Source organism: Marmota monax, unplaced genomic scaffold (genome assembly GCF_021218885.2).
Source record: "Marmota monax isolate L192 unplaced genomic scaffold, Marmota_monax_Labrador192_F-V1.1 WCK01_AAM20220418_F8-fsc00014, whole genome shotgun sequence".
In the NCBI taxonomy this organism is placed as follows: Eukaryota; Metazoa; Chordata; class Mammalia; order Rodentia; family Sciuridae; genus Marmota; species Marmota monax.
In genome coordinates, this window is record NW_026695222.1 from 37,479,559 (window position 1) to 37,498,139 (window position 18,581).

Sequence of the window (18,581 nt, forward strand, 5' to 3'; positions counted from 1 at the left end):
AATGCTAGTCCAACATGGGGGCCTCACTGTGTTCAGGCCCCAGCTGGGGTCCCTGACCCATTTGCCCCTCCCTGGGCCTTAGTGTGAACTGAGAGAGGACAGGGATGTGGTCTGAGAGACCGATAATGGGCACTCACTGCGGCAGCCAAAGTAGTCGGCCCGATCCAGCCCGAAGAAGCCGTCCTTGCAGGCTGCACAGCTCTGGCCACACACGTGGGGCTTACAGGAGCACTGACCACTGCCCTGGGGTCACGAGAGACAGTGGGACCAGGCTGGGGAAGGTGCCCACCCACCTGCTGCACCCCAACACCTTGATCTTCAGACTTACCAGCTGGCACTCGACAACTCCACCCAAGGTGCCCCTGGGGTCACAGCTGCAGCCTGGGGAGGGCAGAGCGGGCCTGAGGGCCATGGGGACAGGAGGGCCCAGGCTCCACGCCCCATCCCCAGCCCCCCTTCCTCCCTCCAGGACAGACTCACGGGTGCAGCCCTCAGGGTTGGTGGGGCTCAGCCCCCAGAACCCAGGTTTGCAGCGGTCACAGCTGGGTCCCTCCACGTGAGCCCGGCACGTGCAGGCGGTCTGTGCCTGGGAGAGACCAACCCCGCAGATCACAACAGGCCCACCCTCTTCCCACCCTCCGTCCTGGAGCCCTGACTGCGGTGGGGGCTGGGCCCCTCCCTTGACCTTGCCTAGGCCCAGCAGGCACCCGGAATGGGTGCAAAGGACCAGCAGGAGAGTGGGGAGCCATGGTCTCACTGGGTTTGGGACTTTCAGCCTGGCCTGGCCCCCCACCTTCTCCCAGCATGGGCAGACCTGGGCTCACCTCAGGAAGGGTGGGGTCAGCAGGGGCCAGGCCAGCAGGGTGACAGGAGCCAGCTAGGAAGAAAAAACCAAGCCTGGTCAATGCTCAGTGTATACACTGAGCCACAGGCCACCCAAGCCCGGCCAGGAGCCATGTCCTCACAGGAGCCGTGAGGCATGCCTCTGTGGCTACCAGGGGCGTGGAGACGTGGGCGGGGTCAGCAGGGAGGGTGCGTGCCCACCCACAGCATGTGCCTGTGAACACATGTAAGAGCCTCCACAGGACTTGGACACTGGAACTCAACTGCGACCCGTGAGGACGTGTGGGCGTGCACGTCAGAACACATGCACGGGCCACACGAAGCTCAAAGGAGTCGCCCACACAGCACAGACCTGGCCCTGTGCCCACACCCCCACTGTGCACGGGGCACCGCCATGGACACAGCACAGGGAGGCGCAGACGCTGACCGAGACACACGTACAGACAGGCCTCTGCCCACTGTCAGTTACCTTCGCAGGAGGGGAAGTTATAGGCGCCAGCCACACACGTGTCACACCGCAGCCCAGTCACACGGGGCCTGCAGCTGCACTGCCCACTCCGGGGGTCGCAGGCTGTGTGCAGAGAGCCGTCGGGCGAGCAGTGGCAGGCTGTGGACCAGGGCAGGCATGGGCATGAGGAGGCACGGCACAGCCTGCCGCCCCGCCCTGCTCATTCCCAAGACACTCACGAGTGCAGGCGGGGAAGCCGTGGAAGCCGGGGCTGCACTCCTGGCAAGTGGCGCCCATGTAGCCGGGGCGGCAGCGGCACAAACCACTCGCCCCACAGTGCTGGTCCAGGGCCCCCCGGGGGTCACAGGTGCAAGCTGCAGGGGTACAGTGGGGTCAGGCCCTGGCACTATGCGGCAGCCTGGCCCCTTCCTGCCCAGGCCCTCTGCTCACCATGGCAGTCGGGGTAACTGTGGTGGCCCAGTTGACAGCGGTCACAATGAGGGCCGTCAAACCCAGGCCGGCAAGGGCAGTGACCAGCCTCGTTGCAGCCTTCAGGCAAGGTCCCCACAGCGCTGCAGCCACACACTGCGGAGCAGGGTGCGTCACAGGGGAACCTGAGCTGGCCAGGTGTGCCCTGCCCACCCCTGCCCCCTGGAGAGTGTCACTCACATTGGCACAGAGGGAAGTGGGAGTAGCCAGGGGCACAGCGATCACATCGTGTCCCCTCAAAACCCACACGGCACCTGCACTGGCCTGAGTCAGGGTCGCAGAAGCCGTCAGCCACTCCAGGGCTGGAGCACTGACAAGCTGCAGGGAAGCGTGGTCATGAAACGGCAGCCGGAAATGACCAACCCCTGCTCAGTGCTCGGCGAGGGACCCCCCGGGACTCACGCTGGCAGCCTGGGCCGTAGAACCCAGGGGCGCAGAGCTCACAGTGGGCTCCCTGGAAGTTGGGCTTGCACACGCAGCGTCCCACCCGCGGGTCCTTCCGGCAGGCGTTGCCCTGGGTCCCTGCGGCACTGCAGTCACAGTCTAGAGGAGGGGTGGTGCTCAGAGCCGGCCCCCGGAGGGCCAGTCTCCCCGCAAGAACCGGAAACTCAAGGAGGGAACCCCGAACAGGGGAGCTGCACGGGAATCAGGGCAAGTTCCCGGCACCACGCTGGCCTCGCGGCAGAGCCCAGGGCCACCTCCACCCAGAGCCCGCGAAGACAGAACCGACCCACACGGAGGACGCAGGGCCTCGTTATGAACAACTCTGGGAGCTGGGAGAAGGGCAAGAGCACCCTGCTCTGAGCCACGCAGCCATGGCCCTTGATACCAGGGGCTGGGCTTCTTGTTTTTCCCACCACTGGAGACTGAACCAGGGCACTCTGCCACTGAGCTGCACCCCTGGCCCTTTGTATTTCAAGAGAGGGTCTTGCTAAGCTGCTGAGGCTGTCCTGGAACTTGGTCCTCCTGCCTCAGCCTCCCTAGTCGCTGGGATGACAGGCGTGGCCACCGTGTCTAGTGTGCATGCCATCTAGTGTTTGTTGCTGATAGAAATAATGGCTTGAGGGTGACCACTGGTTGGACCAGAATAGAGAAACTGCAAACCCACGGGGAGCAGGGCGCCCCAACACAGCAGCATCACAGAATCCAAAACCAAAACACGTTTTGTTAAGGACTTCGCTGTGCCAGGCGAGTCCCCTTCCTTAGGTGACAGCAAGAGAGCCAGGGACTCGGGCAGGTGGGACACCTGACCAGGCGGGAAGGGAATGGGCTGACGCTGACACGGAGGAGATGAGGACCGGATCAAGGCAAGCATCAGCCCTAGCAGGATGCAAGGCCACGGGACTGGCAGGGACAGAGAGGGTGGGTGCGTGATGAGAACACACACAGCAGCCAGGAGATGAAGCAGCAGAAGTTCCCAGGAGCGGTATGAAGTGGCAAATAAGCGGAGACTGTCAACTGTGAGGAGAGTTCTGTGAAGTCGTAGCCACAGAGAGTCTGAGTTCACTATCAGAACTAACCAGCTCAAAGAGACCACCCGGGTCGGGCCAGTGGATTCACATGAGCTTAGCCAGCCTGCCCAACCCGTGGAGCCAGCACCCAGCGGGGGCTCATCTCCACCAACGTCCACAGAACAGCCCAGAGGGGGCCGTATTCCAGGTGGCCACAGAGAACTCTCCAGTGCCAAGACATCATGAGCCTTATCTGACCATCATGCAAAAAACCAGGAGGAAGCCACAGCAAAAAGGGACAGGAGATCTCACCACCAGGAGTAATGGCCAGCACTTATGGACACGGCCCAGCAGACCCACCGAGCCAAGGCTGCAGACCAAGCTTCAGCCAGGGTCTCGCCCAGCTCTACCAACAGTCCTGGCCAGATGGCTTGACAGCGGGGCAGCGCGTCCCAGGCCCCACCGACAGGGGCCCTGCCTGCACAGCCACCAAAGCCAGGACCAGAGGCCATGCGTCACCTGTGTCACCCCAGCTACCTGGAAGGCTCAAGAGGTCAAGTTGGAGGTCAACCTGGCAACTCGGTGAGATTCTGTCTCGAAACTTACAGAGGTCTGGATATGTGGCTCAGTGGTAGAGCACCCTGGGTCCAGCCCCCAGTGCCACAAAGCAAACAGACAATCAAAACAGTAACAAGTCAAAAGACAGTAGACAGAAGGAACTAGATCTTAAAGTTAATTAAAAACCTAAGATATTTCCAGTTTTATTAGAAAGCGACCTTGGTTAGGTCTGATCAACAGAGCAAAGAAAGAACAGACGATAATAGGATTGAGAGGAAATTCTAAAACCACAACAAAATGCTATGCATAACTTTTATGCCATAATTAAAATTCCAAATGAAATAAACAGTTTTCCAAGGAATTATAAGTGACCAAAAGATGTGAGACGAGGTAGAAAACTAAATTAATGCATACAGTAACCGCAGGCAAATTAAAACCTGGACTAAGATCTCACTGGGAAGCAGGTGCCGGCACTAGGTAGTTTCACGGGTGATTCCTATCAAGTTTCCATGTTTGTCTTTTGTTAACATGTGGGTCTCACCATGTTGCCAGCTTGGGCCTGAACTCCCGGGCTCAGGTGACCTTCTTTCCTGCTGCCCCTCCACAGAGCTGAGGCGACAGGTCAGTGCCACTGTGCCCAGCTCCCCTCTCAATGGATGGACCACTCCTGTGGTTTTGAAAATGGATTTGCAGCATTGAAAGGCGTGGAATGTGCCCAAGTGGTTCTCAAAACCAGAACAAGGCAGCACAGGGGCAAAAGCAGAAGGTCTCGTTTTGGGTGTGGGCAAGAAATGCACTCGGGGTCCACATCAGGAAAGACCCTGACATAATCCACTGGACAATGGACACAAGAGAAGTGGGATGCTAGACACCACAGGCAGTCACTGAGCCTCGCCCAGGCCTGTGCGGAAGCAGGGGCCGCAGAGCCCAGTGCAGGGGCCTCGCCTGCTTTTGTAAATACAGTTTCACTGGAAGGCAGCCCAGCCCACTTGTTCCCAAAAGGTCTGTGGTTGGAAGCAACCCAGAGAAGCAGAGCTGGGCAACCTTCAGAGGCTGGTGGCCCTCCAAGTCCAAGACCTCGCTGCCGTTCAAAGTTGGTGGACCCCGGTTCACCCTATTGATGAGAATCTGAGCATTACCATGTAAAAAAGAAAGCTATTGAGAACCCGAAGATAGGAGAGAGTATCTGGACTCGGGGAGCAGTTGCATCCCAAAGCAAGCAACTCAGAGACCAAGAGCAACATTGGCAGGTGCACCCAAAACGTGGGGATTCAGCACAACACTCAGAAGAGGCAGGTATCTGGGAGAAAAACACACGGGGTGGGGAGGATCGGCCACACGCTGGGGGAGCCGCACCCACAAGCCATGAAAACCAGGGCCCCGAGAAAGGCGAGGACTCAGGGGCGGCCATGGACCTGACAAGTCACAGAAACACAGCCAGGAGCCCAGGGCACACTTGCAGCCACACCTGTGACCCTGCTGCTGGGAGGCTGAGGCAGGAGGGGGCGAGATCCAGGAAGCCTGGCAACTCAACTGACCCTGTCTCAAGATAAAGACACCTGAGGGGCTGAGGACGTGGCTCTGTCCCCAGGACAGCAAAAAAAAAAGCCCCGAGACACCACAGGAGCAAACCTCAGACCCGCCCACTGTCAAACACCGTGGCCGCACGTCTTGTCAGCAGAGAAAAACTGGAGCAGGACACGCCATCCACCAAGACTTCGCCAACACCAAGGCAGGAAGGAAGCCCTCTGCTCAGGAAGATGTTTTTGCAGTAGGGCTGCCAGGGGCACGGCGGGGCTCCGGCCAGCAGCTGTGCCCACAGCCGGCGCCACTAGTGGACAGCATACAGGCCTGGTGGGCTAGAGCAGCCTCCCAGGACCGGACGCATCAAGACATGGCGCTGAGTTCTGGGCGCCCAGATGCTCATCCACAGCATTAAAACAGGAAAGGAGGGCTGGGGTTGGGGCTCAGTGGTGGAGCGCTTGCCTGCGTGAGGCCCTGGGTTCCATCCCCAGCACCACACAAACATAAATAAATAAATATGAAATGAATGGGAAAAAAAAAACAGGAAAGACAAGAGCCCACGCTTCCCACAACTCGGGACTGGTGGAGGAAGCGCCCCTCTGTCCACACCGCACAGACTGGGAAAGCAGGGTCTGTGGGTGGGAAACACCCAGCGCCCTGCGCAAGGTCAAGGTCAAGGTCAGTGGTGGTCCCTCCGACTTTATCGAGTTTCTGCAGGTTTTCCGTGATTATTATTTCACATTATTTGCATAGAAAGAAAGAAAGAAAAGAGAGGAGACATAAAAACCCGTCTTTCCTGCAGGGCCTAGGTGGAGGGAGTGCTGGCCCGTGGCCCCTTCCTGCCACTAAGGAGGGGTCCTGAGGCCCTTGGGACACTTACTCACGATCTGTCCAGCTGGTAGCACCTGCTCCCCTGTGTCACTGGGGGAGGCGGGCACGGCTGAGGGAAGAAGCACCAGGTGTCAGCCACGGCTGGAGGAACCCTCTGGCCCCAGCAGCCCAGGGGCCCCACCCCGCCCCAGGGTCCCGCAGGCAGCCACGCGGGATTGCCCTGGCCAGCTCACGGTAGCAGTGCGGGAAGTCTGTGAAGCCCTCGGCACATGCGTCACACTGCTCCCCTGTGAAGTTCGGCCGGCAGTAGCAGCGGCCAGTCAGGTCCTCACAGGTCCCGTCAGTGAAGGCCGACTCGCAGTTGCAGCCTGGGAGGGGCAGGTGATGGGCAGGTGAGGCCCAGCCCAGATTCCAGGAGTCTCCCTCCCCAACCTGGCCACCGGGGTGGGAGCTGTGCACAGGCCTTCCGGGGTGTGAGGGCCTAGGGACACAGAGAGCTGAGACCCCTCCTGGGCAGAACCAGGGCCTGGGACACCCCACTCACGGCGGCAGACATGGGGCGAGTCCAGAGGGTGGTCCGGGGAACGGTAGAAGCCGGGCAGGCAGCGTTCACAGTTGATGCCGGTGGTGTGGTGCTGGGGGAGCAGGGCTGCTGAGTCCAGGCCTGTCCACGGCCCTCCTCGGGGAGCCCCGCCTCGGGCAGCCCCACGGCCCACCCCCGGCCCACCTGGCATCCCAGCCCCACCTTGGGCAACCCCACGGCCCTCCCCCCGGCCCACCTGTCCCTGTCCCACCTCGGGGAGCCCCACAGCCCTCACCCCTGGCCCACCTGGCAGTCGATGCAGACGCCCCCACCCTGGTACGCGTTGTCCTGGTTCTGGCTGGCATTGCGCCTGTCCACCTCAGGGTCATAATAGCAGTCATGGGCATGGCCGTGGCAGTTACAGGCTGGAGGAGAGGACCTGTGGTCAGCATGCCCCCAAGGTGATAGGCCCCAGGGACACGTCCCTTGGATCACAGCGTCGGCAGCACGTGTGCATGGACACTCACACTGGCACTCGTTGGCGCTGTCAGAGGTGGCTGGCCTCCATGGCTGCTGGTTGAAGCCAGGGCAGCAGCGGTCACAGGAGCCCCCACATGTGTTGTGCTGGCATGCACACTGCAGCCTGCAGGGACACAGGGGCAGAAGGCTGGAGACACGGTGGCCGCTTCTCAGCCTCTACCCTGAGTGGCCTTTGTTTCCCCTCTGGCCACTGGTGGCTTGCTGTGTGGACAAAGGTCTCCTGCAAACTCTCGTCCGGATGCCACCTGCCCTGGTGGCTCTGCAGTCACCCAACTCGGGGAAGGGGCGCACGGTGAGAGGAGACAGGGCCGGCACCTCCCAGCGGCAGCAGCTCTCTGAGGCCTCTGTGGAGGGTGAACACTGGGAAGGGGTATGTTGGCAGGTGGGCGGAGCCCAGAGTCCTGGCCCAGCCCAGGCCCAAGCCCAGGGCTCCGTGAGCCAGCTCCAAGGGGAAAGGCCACGTCTGCTGCCCGAGGCTTCGATCACACTTAGCAGAAGCTTATCCAGACACCCCCATGTGTCCAGGAAGGACCTCCCCAGGGGCAGGAGGCCAAGAACTGCTTCCTCTTGCAGCTGGGGGTGGACACCAGGTCGGAAGGCTGGAATCCTGCCTGCTGTCCTGGTGGGCAGGGGGACAGCTGGTCAGAGATGAGGACTGAGATTGGAACCATTTCCTGCTTGGAGTGAAGGTCCATGCCACATGCTTGCCCCAGCTCCCACCTCCAGCCACTCGGCCAAGAGGTGCAGGGGCCTCAGCCCATCCTGACTCTGCTCTGAGGTCGCACGATTCCTGGGGAGGACCCAGAAGCCCATCTTTGCAGATCTGAGACCCAGAACCTCAAATCACCCATCTAGCTCTAGTCCCATCCATCACGGGGTCCACAGAGCATCAGGGGTCAATACTGCTTCCCCCTCGGAGTCCAGAAACGTCTGGGAAGACCACATCCTCAATGGAGGAGGAACTAAGATAAACTGCCCATCAGCACAAATAATCAACAAACAGCCCCAAGGTCACAGAGGCAGGAGCCTGCTGCTGGGGTGTGGGTTGTCAATCATCCACCCAAGGCAGCCCCGCACCAAGAGGGGATCCTCATGTGGTAAGTGGTGCCAGGCGGCAGCACCCCAGGGTCTGGTGAAAGCCCTTGCAGAGCCGCCCCGAGGGCTCTCCTTGATCCAGGCAAGTGACGTGCATACAGGTGACATCCTGCCAGACACTGAGAGCACCAAGGCAACAGGTTGCGGTGGCACCCAGAACACACCAGACCCCAAGAGCATTGCTCAGGGTGGCAGCTGGTAGGAGCAAAGGGATCAGAGGCAGAAGGAAGCAGGCCAGGGTGAGGGGCGGCTTGGGGCAGCTGCTTGCTGGCATGTGCGAGGCCCTCGGGTTCCACCCAGCACTGCAGGAGGAAGAGGCAGAACTTCCAGAAAGGGAGAGAGTCGAGACGCCATGAAGGGGCCAGGCAGGCCAGAGACGGCTGAGCAGAGGTGTGGTGTCGTGGAGGGGGCACCGAGGACATCTGGGAGACAGAGGCGGCACTCAGAGTGCTGAGGCGGAGGGAACTGAGACCCTCCTGTCCGTGTCCAGTGGAGATCCAGAAGGGGCAGAAGCGGGAGCAGTCAGAGAGCAAGGCTGTGACGGTGGACAGAGACCGCTGATTCGCGAAGGTGCATCCTCCAGGCGCAGAGGCCCAGCTGACAAAGTAGGCCTGGTCCTGACTCAGGTCACTGGCAGGACGGAGGGCAGCAGAGCCCACAGAAACATCTCAGGGTAGAAAGCAACCCGGAGACCCTAACTTGAGTGACATCGGGAGATGCCCAGATGGTGACAGGGTCCCTCCTCTGTGTGAGATCCACTCACCAACCCCCAATTCCACACCACACTGTCATTCAAGAGTGAGGACAAACGGCCATTTTCAGACCACTGACAGGCGGTCACCAAGTAGAAGCACTTAGGACGCACCTGAAGCGAGTCCCAGGAGGCCGAGGGCAGGCTGGGACACAGAGAAGAGAGAACAGGGCAGCAGAGGGCAGGAATAAGGCGCAGCTGCAGGGAGTGGTCTCCTGAGCTGCCCCCTGGGGGCCGAGCGGCCTGTGAGAAGTGCAGGCTGCCACATGACCAGCAGAGCCCCCAACAGAGACCCAACACGGCTCCAGCCAGGCGGACATGTGCCCCGAGACGGTGGGACACAGGTGGCTGTGAGGTGCGGGCCAAGACTGGCAGGGGCGGAGGAGGGCGCAGGTGTGGAGGGAAGGGCAAGGCCAGCTGGGTAATGGGCCGTGTTCCCTGCAGGAGAGGACAAGGTGGGAGCTATTTGGGCCACTGCTGAGTGATGGCTGTGGAGAGGGGGTTCTGCCAGGGCTGGGGGTTCTGGGACAGACGCCCAATCCGCACCACCCCCAGGCCCACGTTGGGGTGAGCTCAGGGCTGGCCGAGCAGGTGAGTCAGGACCACGCAATGCCTCTCCGGGTCCCAGCAGGTGAGGGCAGGCCCCAGCTCCTGGGGCGCCAGGCCCTCTCTCCTCACAGGCCAGTTTGCCTACCCAGAAGCCTCCACTCCCAGCTGTCAGGAGCCCTGAAGCTGCACTGGCAGGGACCTGCTCCCAGAGTATACCCAGGGTGTCCCCAGGGCATCCTCAGGGCCCTCAGTATCAGGAAAGCAGCCTGCCTGAGCCCTCTGTCGGGGGTGACCGTGCTCCTTCTGCAGACCTCAGCTATGGCCACAGTGTGGGGTGGACGTCCCTCCCCACGGGCTGGCTGAGTGGACCGAGCAATAGGGCCCAGGTGAGGGCTATGGGGAGGTCCTTCATCTGAGCACAAGCAGGGGCCAAAGGACTTGGAGGCCGTGCAGATATCAGGGTGAGCCTGCCTGCACCCTGCTGGGCTGCCCCGTGTTGAGTGGGGACATGGGTGCCCGTCCTGGCTCCACGATGGCCCTGCCTAGCCCCAGCCTGGCCACGCCACCCTGCCTTCCCCTCAGCCCCTCTCGCCCATGGGGAGTGCCGTGCCAGTGCGACGCGAGCTGCCTCCCAGCACAGGTGAGCCGGTGCCAGGAGAGCCCTCCGGGTGCCAGCAGCTCAACACACAGCTGCTGCCTGAGCGCACCCCAAGGCAGGAAGGAAGGAACTGACGCGGCCCGGCTGCCCCAGCCCAGTGCCAGGCTCCACTTGGCCATTTGGGCCACCAGGGATCTGCTCTCAGGTACCAATCTGCTGGCAGCTAGCAAAGATGCAGGCACTGGGCCCTGCCAACTGGCTGGCTCCGAGGGTGTCCCAGAAACACGCCTGCGCCCGGGCGGAGGCCAAAGCCAGTCAGAGCTTGAAGGGCTCCCAAGAAGTGGACCCTCCAAGGCAGGAGGTCAGAGCCTCAGCTGTCCTCAGCTGTCCTCCTCAGTGGCATGACAGTAAGGCACATCAGATGGCACAGGGGTGCTGGCCGCTCCCCACGCTGGGCCTTGGCCCCCCGCCCTTGGTTGAGGTGAACTTCAGGAGTGGGGGTGGCAGAAAGTGTGTCTGGAAGAACTGGGGAGCTGGGGGGGGAGGGGCGGAGCTGGGGGGGGAGGGGCGGAGCTGGGGTGGGCCCTCCCAAAGTGAGTGCAGGAACCTCCGGGGGACACAGGTGTGCAGCCCAAGTCCAGGAGGAGAGCAACCAGAGAGGTCCACCCGGCTTGGCCCCTCCACCTCTCTGTGCAGAAGGGGACACCAGGGCCCCCGGAGCAGCAGGCTGCAGGCCCCATGGGGAGCGGGGGTGGCAATGGAACCCAGGCTCCTCCCCAGGCGGGCAGGGGCTGATGAGGACAGCAAGGAGCAGGCCTCACCTGAAAGGGTCTGCGGGGTCTTTGGCGTCACAGACGTCCGCGTGGCCGTGGCAGACGCAGCGGCCTCCGATGCTGATGTCCTTGATGCTGTAGTAGTACTGCACAGGGCCTGTGAGCGTGGGGCCAGCCACCCCGTCCCCAGGGCAGGGCCCCAGCACACCCACCCCTCCCGCAGGGCCAGCCTGGTGCTGGGGCCAGGGCACATGCTTACCCGGCGGGTGACGGTGGGGTCCCGCAGCGCCTTGCCCATGAGGTGGCCCAGCAGGGTGTTGGTGCGCAGGAAGCGCAGCCGGATGTTGGTGGCTTTGGTGAAATCCCGCAGCAGCGGGGAGTAGGAGAAGTTCCTGGCTCCCGGGCGCCCGTTGACCAGGGATACCACAATCTGCAGCAAGCATGGGCTGTGAGTCACATGGAGGCCACAAGCCTCTGACACCACCAGCTGACCCGTGAGGCCCAAGGGGCCTGGGGCGGCCACCCCTGCAGCCCACCTCGCCGTTCTCCAGGGGCACTATGCGCGAATACTCTGTGGTACAGATGACGTGGTCGTCCTGGGCGATGCGCTCCAGCGTCCGAGGCCCGAAGCGCTCCAGGCAATCCCTCTTGGAGGCTGCGGTTAAGGAGCCAGAAGGTGAGGGCAGGAGCCATCAAACATCCGCAGACCCTGGCCCCAGAGGCACACCCCTACTTCTCTGAGGTGGGGCGTTCTTCCCAGTTGGGCACCTGCCCACGCTCCACAGGCCAGCAGGATTTATTAAAGAGAGAACTCTGGCTGATAAGGGAACGCTGGCCCTGCCCGTGAAGCTGGACATCCACAGGCCCCACTAGTCCACTCCTGGGTGCCCATCCCTCTCCCTGGAACACGCTGGAGAACACTGCCCCTTGGGATGCCACCCAGCCCCTTTCTGAAGACTCACAAGCCAAGGAGTTTGGAGGACATGTGACCAGGCCTGTCCAACCACAGTGTTCTTGCCAACATGACTGGTCAGGGTGGCACGTGGCCAGGACAGCCAGTGACTCCGTGTTCTCCTGACACAGGCAGCCAAGCTGGCAGGAAGTACTCCCAGAGCCGCCAGGGCCACTTTGTCACCAGAGAGCTGTCTGAGCATAAGGCCAGTCCAGAGGAGCCTCCTGGCGCCGACGCCCTGCCCCAGCCGCTCTACCTGCCTCAGGTGGCTGGGTTGACACCATAGCACCCAGAGCTCAGTCCTCGGACTCGGAGGAAGCATGGCATGGCAGCCCACTCCAGGGTCCCCCAGGCCCCCCAGCTCAGGGACACTCACAGGCGAAGAACTGCCACGGCTGGTAGGAGTGGCCAAAGTCCGTGGACCGCTCCAGCACCCAGAGGTCTGGCCGCGGGGAGTTGGCGAACTTGATGAGCACGTAGGCCACGTGGAAAACCTGCAGGAGGGACAGCGTGGGTGCTGGGAGCCACCACAGGTGACAGCCCCTCACCACTCAGGGGCTGTGGGCTTGCCAGGGGAGTAGAGGGACCCAGTGGGAGGACCTGTGTGGCCACAGGGGTGAACAGATGGGAACCGGCCCCTTCTGAAGGGCTCTTCTCCTAGTCCTGGGGTGGCCCAGGGCTCAGCAGCCCCCTCCCCAGCCCTCACCCTCCGTCTTCCAGGAGCTCGGGAGCTGTGGACAAGGCACCCTGGGGGAGCAGCCTGCCTTCAGCGGGGCTGGCCAAGGTAGAGAGAGAAGCACACCAAGGTCCCCCAAAGCCCCATATCTAGCCAGGATATCAGCTTGGCAGTGCCCCAACACCCCAATGAGACTGGCACATTGACAGCAGCCTGCCTCCCGGACAGAGCCCCTGTCCCAGCCCTACCTGACCAGCCCCAGCACTAACCTGACCACCCCCAGCCGTATCCTGACCACCCCCAGCACCTACCCCTCTACTCTCTAACCAGCCCACGGAGGCCCAGGGCAGAGGGGACCATGGAGCAAGTTGCGGCACAACTGCACCATTTTGGGGCCCCCTTAGGGACATAGGAAAAGAACCCCCAGAGCTGAGCTGAGCAGAACAGGGGAGACCTCCCCAGCCAGGAACTGGGGGCTATGGCTTCTCTGTGGCCCTGGGCACATCAGGGTAGATCCTAGCCAAGCGCAAGGGGTGCTGCCTCTCCAGAGGCACCCGCACCCGCAGGCCCTGCCCAGGGAGCCCGTCTCTCCCTGCTCTCTCCCAGGGTTGGGGGGAGGGTGCCCAGAGCCTTGGTGCTGGTCTTCCTGGCCAGGGCACAGCTTCCCAGGGCATCCCAATGTCCATGCACACTCCTCAGCACCCTGGCAAGTCCTGGCCCCAGGCCCCAGCCCCAGCTGGCCCAGCCCTCACCAGACCTCTGGGCCTCAGGGAAGCCCGCCAGGGCTGCAGCTGACCTATCCACCTTCTCCCTCCAGGGCCAGCCTGGGAACTGGAGCAGACAGGGAAGGCCACTGTCTAGGCCACGCTCTGCTCGTGCCACGGAGACCCAGTAGTATGGGGCAGTGCCCCAGGGCACCCCCTTCTCACTGCAGCGGGTAACCTGATGGGCTGCTGTTGACCCTGGACAGGGCAGGGTGGGGGACCAGTCACCCCTCAGGCAGCACGGCTCAGGTGGGGCAGGCCCCAGGACCCCAGGAGTGGTGCTGGGTGCCGCCCTTGCCCCGAAGTCTAGTGTGGCAGGCACGGCAGGTGGGAGCCAAGGGCAGCTCCCGGTGGGGGTGGGGGCACAGGCCTGTCCACCCCTGCAAGTGCTGAGGTCATCTTCCCCTTCCCTGAGGGAAGACAGCCCACCCAGTTGGGGAAGGGAGACCTCACGCCCAGACCCACACCTCAGCCTCAATGCCCTTGGGCCCACCCTACATGCATTCCCTGGTGTCTGAGAAGACTTTGGGGGGGGCAGGGAGGGGTCTGCAGGGAGACGGGAGGAGTGGACACTCGTGTGGGCATGTCAGAAACAGATAGAGGCTGCTCCCAGGGGCCACAGCCCAGCCCCAGTAACAGCCCCAGGGGAGCCGCGCCCCCCCCCACCGCCTGAGCAGCGCCCCAGGCTGCACCCTTGCGGGCCACTCGTCCCGTCCTGGTCAGCCGGCCCTGCATTTTTCCAAGCTGAGAGCACTTTCACAAATATTGACTCCAAGACGCTATGGGCAGGGTAAGGGGGGCACGGAAACTTCTGCCCCCATGCTGGGATGCACTTAAGATCTCGGCCTGCAATCTGTCCGCCCACCCACGGCTGTCAGATAGGACGCGGACAGCTGTCCTGCTTCCCGGCTGGCGGAAGGCAGGAAAGGCTGTGCCTAGTGCTGCCCGTCTGTCCCCAACCTGGTCCCTGCTCCCAGGGCCATGGCAGCACCCTTGCTGTGACCTGGGAGGGGCACAGACCCCTGGCCTCCCTGGATGCAGCCCGCCCCCTCCTAGCCTGCTCCACTCAGCGGCCAGCGCCAGCTGACCTTTCCGCTGCTACATAGTTCTGGGCAGAAGGAAAAAAATGTCTTTTAAAGCAAAAGCCAAACAAAAGCCGCTGGTTATTTTTAAAAATCTGGCTATTTTGGGGCAGGCACATCTCCAGGGCAGCAGCCAGCAGCCTGTCACTACGCCCCCTGCCCCACCCCCAGCCTGACCTCAGAGGGTCCAGGCTCCCTGAGGAGGGCTTCTGTCCTGGTGACCCCCACCTGACAAGGGCCAGTGAGAGTACAGGGTCAGAGCCGGGGCAGGAGTCCAGGGCAGGCTCCAGGGCTGTGTGGCCTTGGGAAGGCACTGCCCCTCTCTGGGCACAGGGCAGTGGGCAGAGGTTCCGAGAGGAGGGATCAGGGTGAGGTGTCTTCATGACAGTGTGAAGGTTCAAGAGGCTCAGAGGCAGGTGACACCTGTCCCCTGGTGGGTGAGCAGCAGCCAGCTGGCAGGGATGCGATAGCCAGCCTGGGTCTCTCCACAGGCCCTGGGGATGTGGGTGGTGGGAGGGCCAGTAGTCTCCAGGGCTCAGCTACATGTCACCAACAGGTAGGTTACGGCTGGGACCTCTGGGGAAGGGGACGGGGCTCCATCTGCTTCCACAGTCTAAGTTTGCCTGGCCCCGGGGTCTGGGGGCCAAGGCAGGGCACAGGTGCTGGCTATAGCACACATCCCAGCTGAGGGGGCCTGGTCCACCCCCACGGTGTGACTCAGCAGGCAGCCTGTGACTCAGCCTACAGGAAGAAGGCCCCATGCTGATTCCCAGGATGGCCCGGGTCCCAAGCAGGGCTGGCGGAGGCAGGAAGCCTGTCCTCATCCCAATCTGGGTTAACGTCCTGGCCACTCCCCTCAGATTGAACTCTAGGGCACCCTGACCTCCACGGTCCCCAGCCCTGACCTCCACGGTCCCCATCGCCCTGGCCACTCCTCTCAGATTGAACTCTAGGGCACCCTGACCTCCACGGTCCCCATCGCCCTGGCCACTCCTCTCAGATTGAACTCTAGGGCATCCTGACCCCCACAGGACCCCATCGGCTCCAGAACCTGCAGTGGCCTTGGAGTCTGCCTGGTCCAGCCTCCAGCCCGTGCCTCCTCTCCCCATGACTGCCCCCCCTCAGCAGAGACTGCTGAAAACCTGGTAGGAACATGGACAGGCCAGGCAGGCAGGCCAGCGGTCCGTTCAGGTCCCCAACTGGGCGAAGAAGCACAGCCATCGCCTGAACTGATCACCGCAGAACAGGCCTCAGCTGAACCCACCCGAGAGAGAGTGTAGTGAAACAGCAGGGTGCACCCGCAAGCCCACCGCCACGCAGGAAAAGCCCACTGAGGGCAGGCGCAGGCCAGGAGCCCACCCTACTGAGGGTCCAAAGCAGGTGGGCAGACTGTCGAGGAACTGGCAGGGCTGCGAGGGCCTGTGGAGTTTGGATCTGGAAGGTTGCCCAAGGCTCAGGTGGTGAAGCCCCAGCTGCCAGCCAGCTCTCCAGAGGTGGGGGACCTCTTGGGGTAACCCGTCTGCGACAGCCTCTTCTACCATGAGCTCCTGCTGGGAAGCTCTGTGCTGCCACGGGCCCAAGCCACGGGGCCAAGCCACAGGCCACATATGGGAACCATGAGCCCACATAAACTTTCCATCCTTTCCATTTGGTCATTTTGGGTATTTAGTCACAGGGACAGAAGTCAAGTGACACGGCTTGGCAGAACAGGGAAACCTGGGGATCCCAGCCAGGCAAATGGCCCCTGTGGCCCCTGCACCTCAACAGAGCTGGACCTGGGGTGGACCAGTGACCCACCAACCAGCCAAAGAAGGTCCCTGCCCTCCTCCTGTGGTCCAGCCAGGTCAGGCCAGATGGTCAGCCCAGGGCCACAGGAAGCGCAGTTTACCCCCAGGGGACCCCGCGGCTGAAACCAAACAGTTTAGTCTGTGCTGAGACACAGTGACACCGGCACCCTGGGCTTGTTTAAAAATGCAGACAACAGGAAGCCCTGGGAGCCTCCAGGGTCTGCAGAGCCTGCGTCCAGCAGAGCGCCCTTGTGTGGGGTGGCTGGACAGGGTGTGGCTGTTTGGGATTGTGACATGGGGACAGCTGCAGGGGATGGCTGCTTAGGGCTACCAAGGGTCACTGAGGTAGCAGCAGGAGGCACAGGCTGGGGAGAAAGGCCACAAGAGCCCCTTGGGCCAGGTCTTCCTTTGGGTGACAGGGAGAGGGAGGGGACAGGAAGGGGCAGGAACCCTCCTGAGGAAAGAGGCAGGGGGAGGGGCTGCTGCCTCAGGGTAGCCAGGGACCCCCACAAGAACCCAGCTGGAAGAGCCAGGGTCAGCCTAGCCGCACACTGTCCATGCTGCCACGCTCTGAAACTGAAGTCCAGTCACAGCTGCGTTTCCTGTCACCTCCCGACAACCCACTGATGGTCTTAGGGCACTGGCCACGTGGCCAAGCACCCGGCTGAGGGACATGCCAGTGGCCTCTACCTTGTAACCACCAGGCCTTCAGCACTGGGACCAGGAGCCCAAGCCACCCGTCCTGAAGGTGGGCAGGTCGGGCTGGGCCTAAGGGCACACCCCGACAGCCAGGGCAGCACCCCACCGAGCCCCGTGTTCTCACTCCCTGGCTTGTGGAAGACAGCCCGGGAGGAGGGGTCCAGGGACCAGCCACAGCCAAGCCCAAGGTCTCCCTCGACAACAGCCTGGGATCTTAACACGCCACACTGGTGCTGTGCCTCCGTCCCCAGGTACCCAGGGAGGACACTCACGCCATGGTCAGGAGCTTCGCCAGAGCTGTGCCCCGCAGCGACCCTGTTTGGTTGGGGCACAGCTGACCCCTCCCGTCCCTGCCTCCTCCTCCTGCCAGCAGGTCCCACCTTGGGGGCAAAGCCTCCCTGACATTTCCAGCCCTCCGCCAGCACCCTGGCCTCACATCCAACCGCCACGCCCACATCCCAAGGGCTAGCCCTCAAGCCCCTCTGCTGCTGACCCCTACCTGCCACCTAGCCCCCCAGCCTGTTCTGCAGCTGTGGCTGGGACAGGGCTGGGACAAGCCTGCTACTTCCCCTGAGCCACTGCAGGCAGCAGGGTCAAAGCCAGGGCCACCCTGCCAGGAAGGGCCCAAGTACTTTCCACTGCTTATCTGACCCAACCTGAGGAAAGGGAGGGGCTGCCGGGGAGAGTCCCTGCTGGCCTGGTCACCCAGGGGGGCGTCTGAAGAGGGAGGGGCACAGGCCAGAGCCGGCCCAGCTCACCTCTGCCCACTCTGCAGGAACTGGGCCTACTGGGCTGGCGTGTGGGTGGAGGACAAGGACCTGGGACCCTGTGGCAGAGCCCAGAGATGGACACTCAAGCCAGGACCCTTTGCCTCTTGGCCCGAGCCCTGACAGGAGCTTTCCATTGCCTGGACTCAGGGCTGCATGAGGATCTGGGCCAGTCATCTGACCACTCAGCCCTAGAAGCTTCCAGAAGAACAAGGAGATGCACAAGAACCCCCACTGAGCCCCAGGCAGGTCAGGCTGCGTCTCAGGAAACTGCTCCTGAGTCACCAGGCACCATCGGGAGCCTCTTCCTGGGGCTACTCCCCTGCAGAAAGAGTCACCAGGCCCAGGCCCTCCAGGAGTCCTGTCCAGAGACAGGCTGTTCCCAGACAGAGGCCACAGGGACTGCCCCACTGCCCCGTGTGAGAGCCCTTGGGTCCCACCCACAGGGGTGTGAGACAGAAGTGTCCAGGCGGCCAGCCCACCTCCCAGGCCTGTGAGGTGCAGGAAGCAGGCCTGTGCCAGTGCCAGCCGCCCCCGCCCCTTCCCAGGGCATCCGCTCCAATCCCAGAACAAAGGCAGCGGCCGAGCCCAGCTTCCTGACGCAGCCCCAGCCCCAGCCCCAGCCCCAGCCCAGGGCCAACGGCATCTCCAAGGATGGGCCCACCCCCGTGGTGCCAAACCCCAGGAAGAACTTCCCCCAGCAATAGAACTGGAATTGGGTCCACAGCCCCCCCCCACCTCAGAAATGGCTGGGACAAGGCAGGGCTCCAGGCCCCCACTAAGACTGGTAGCCCCTGGGCCAGCCAAGACAGAGGCCTTGGTGGACGCATCTAGCCAGACAGAGAAGGGTAGACAGGAGATGGCTGGGTGGGGGAGGAGGG

The 18,581-nt window shown here is 62.6% G+C and overlaps 1 protein-coding gene across 2 annotated transcripts in view; it reads right to left on the minus strand.

Annotated features, from left to right (window-relative positions):
* Lama5 (laminin subunit alpha 5) overlaps positions 1-18,581 on the minus strand; it is a 44,218-nt gene that overhangs the window by 20,076 nt on the left and 5,561 nt on the right. For both annotated transcript variants that reach the window (XM_046432914.1, XM_046432913.1), the window contains exons 3-20: positions 12,302-12,419; positions 11,510-11,628; positions 11,233-11,403; positions 11,022-11,119; positions 7,195-7,310; positions 6,974-7,092; positions 6,689-6,779; positions 6,378-6,512; positions 6,194-6,253; positions 2,183-2,323; positions 1,961-2,098; positions 1,742-1,876; positions 1,531-1,665; positions 1,313-1,450; positions 825-877; positions 481-586; positions 329-381; positions 138-243 (exon numbers count right to left, since the gene is read on the minus strand). In XM_046432914.1, the coding sequence (XP_046288870.1) occupies positions 138-243; positions 329-381; positions 481-586; positions 825-877; positions 1,313-1,450; positions 1,531-1,665; positions 1,742-1,876; positions 1,961-2,098; positions 2,183-2,323; positions 6,194-6,253; positions 6,378-6,512; positions 6,689-6,779; positions 6,974-7,092; positions 7,195-7,310; positions 11,022-11,119; positions 11,233-11,403; positions 11,510-11,628; positions 12,302-12,419 (2,032 nt within the window). The remainder of the gene's footprint in view (positions 1-137; positions 244-328; positions 382-480; positions 587-824; positions 878-1,312; positions 1,451-1,530; positions 1,666-1,741; positions 1,877-1,960; positions 2,099-2,182; positions 2,324-6,193; positions 6,254-6,377; positions 6,513-6,688; positions 6,780-6,973; positions 7,093-7,194; positions 7,311-11,021; positions 11,120-11,232; positions 11,404-11,509; positions 11,629-12,301; positions 12,420-18,581) is intronic.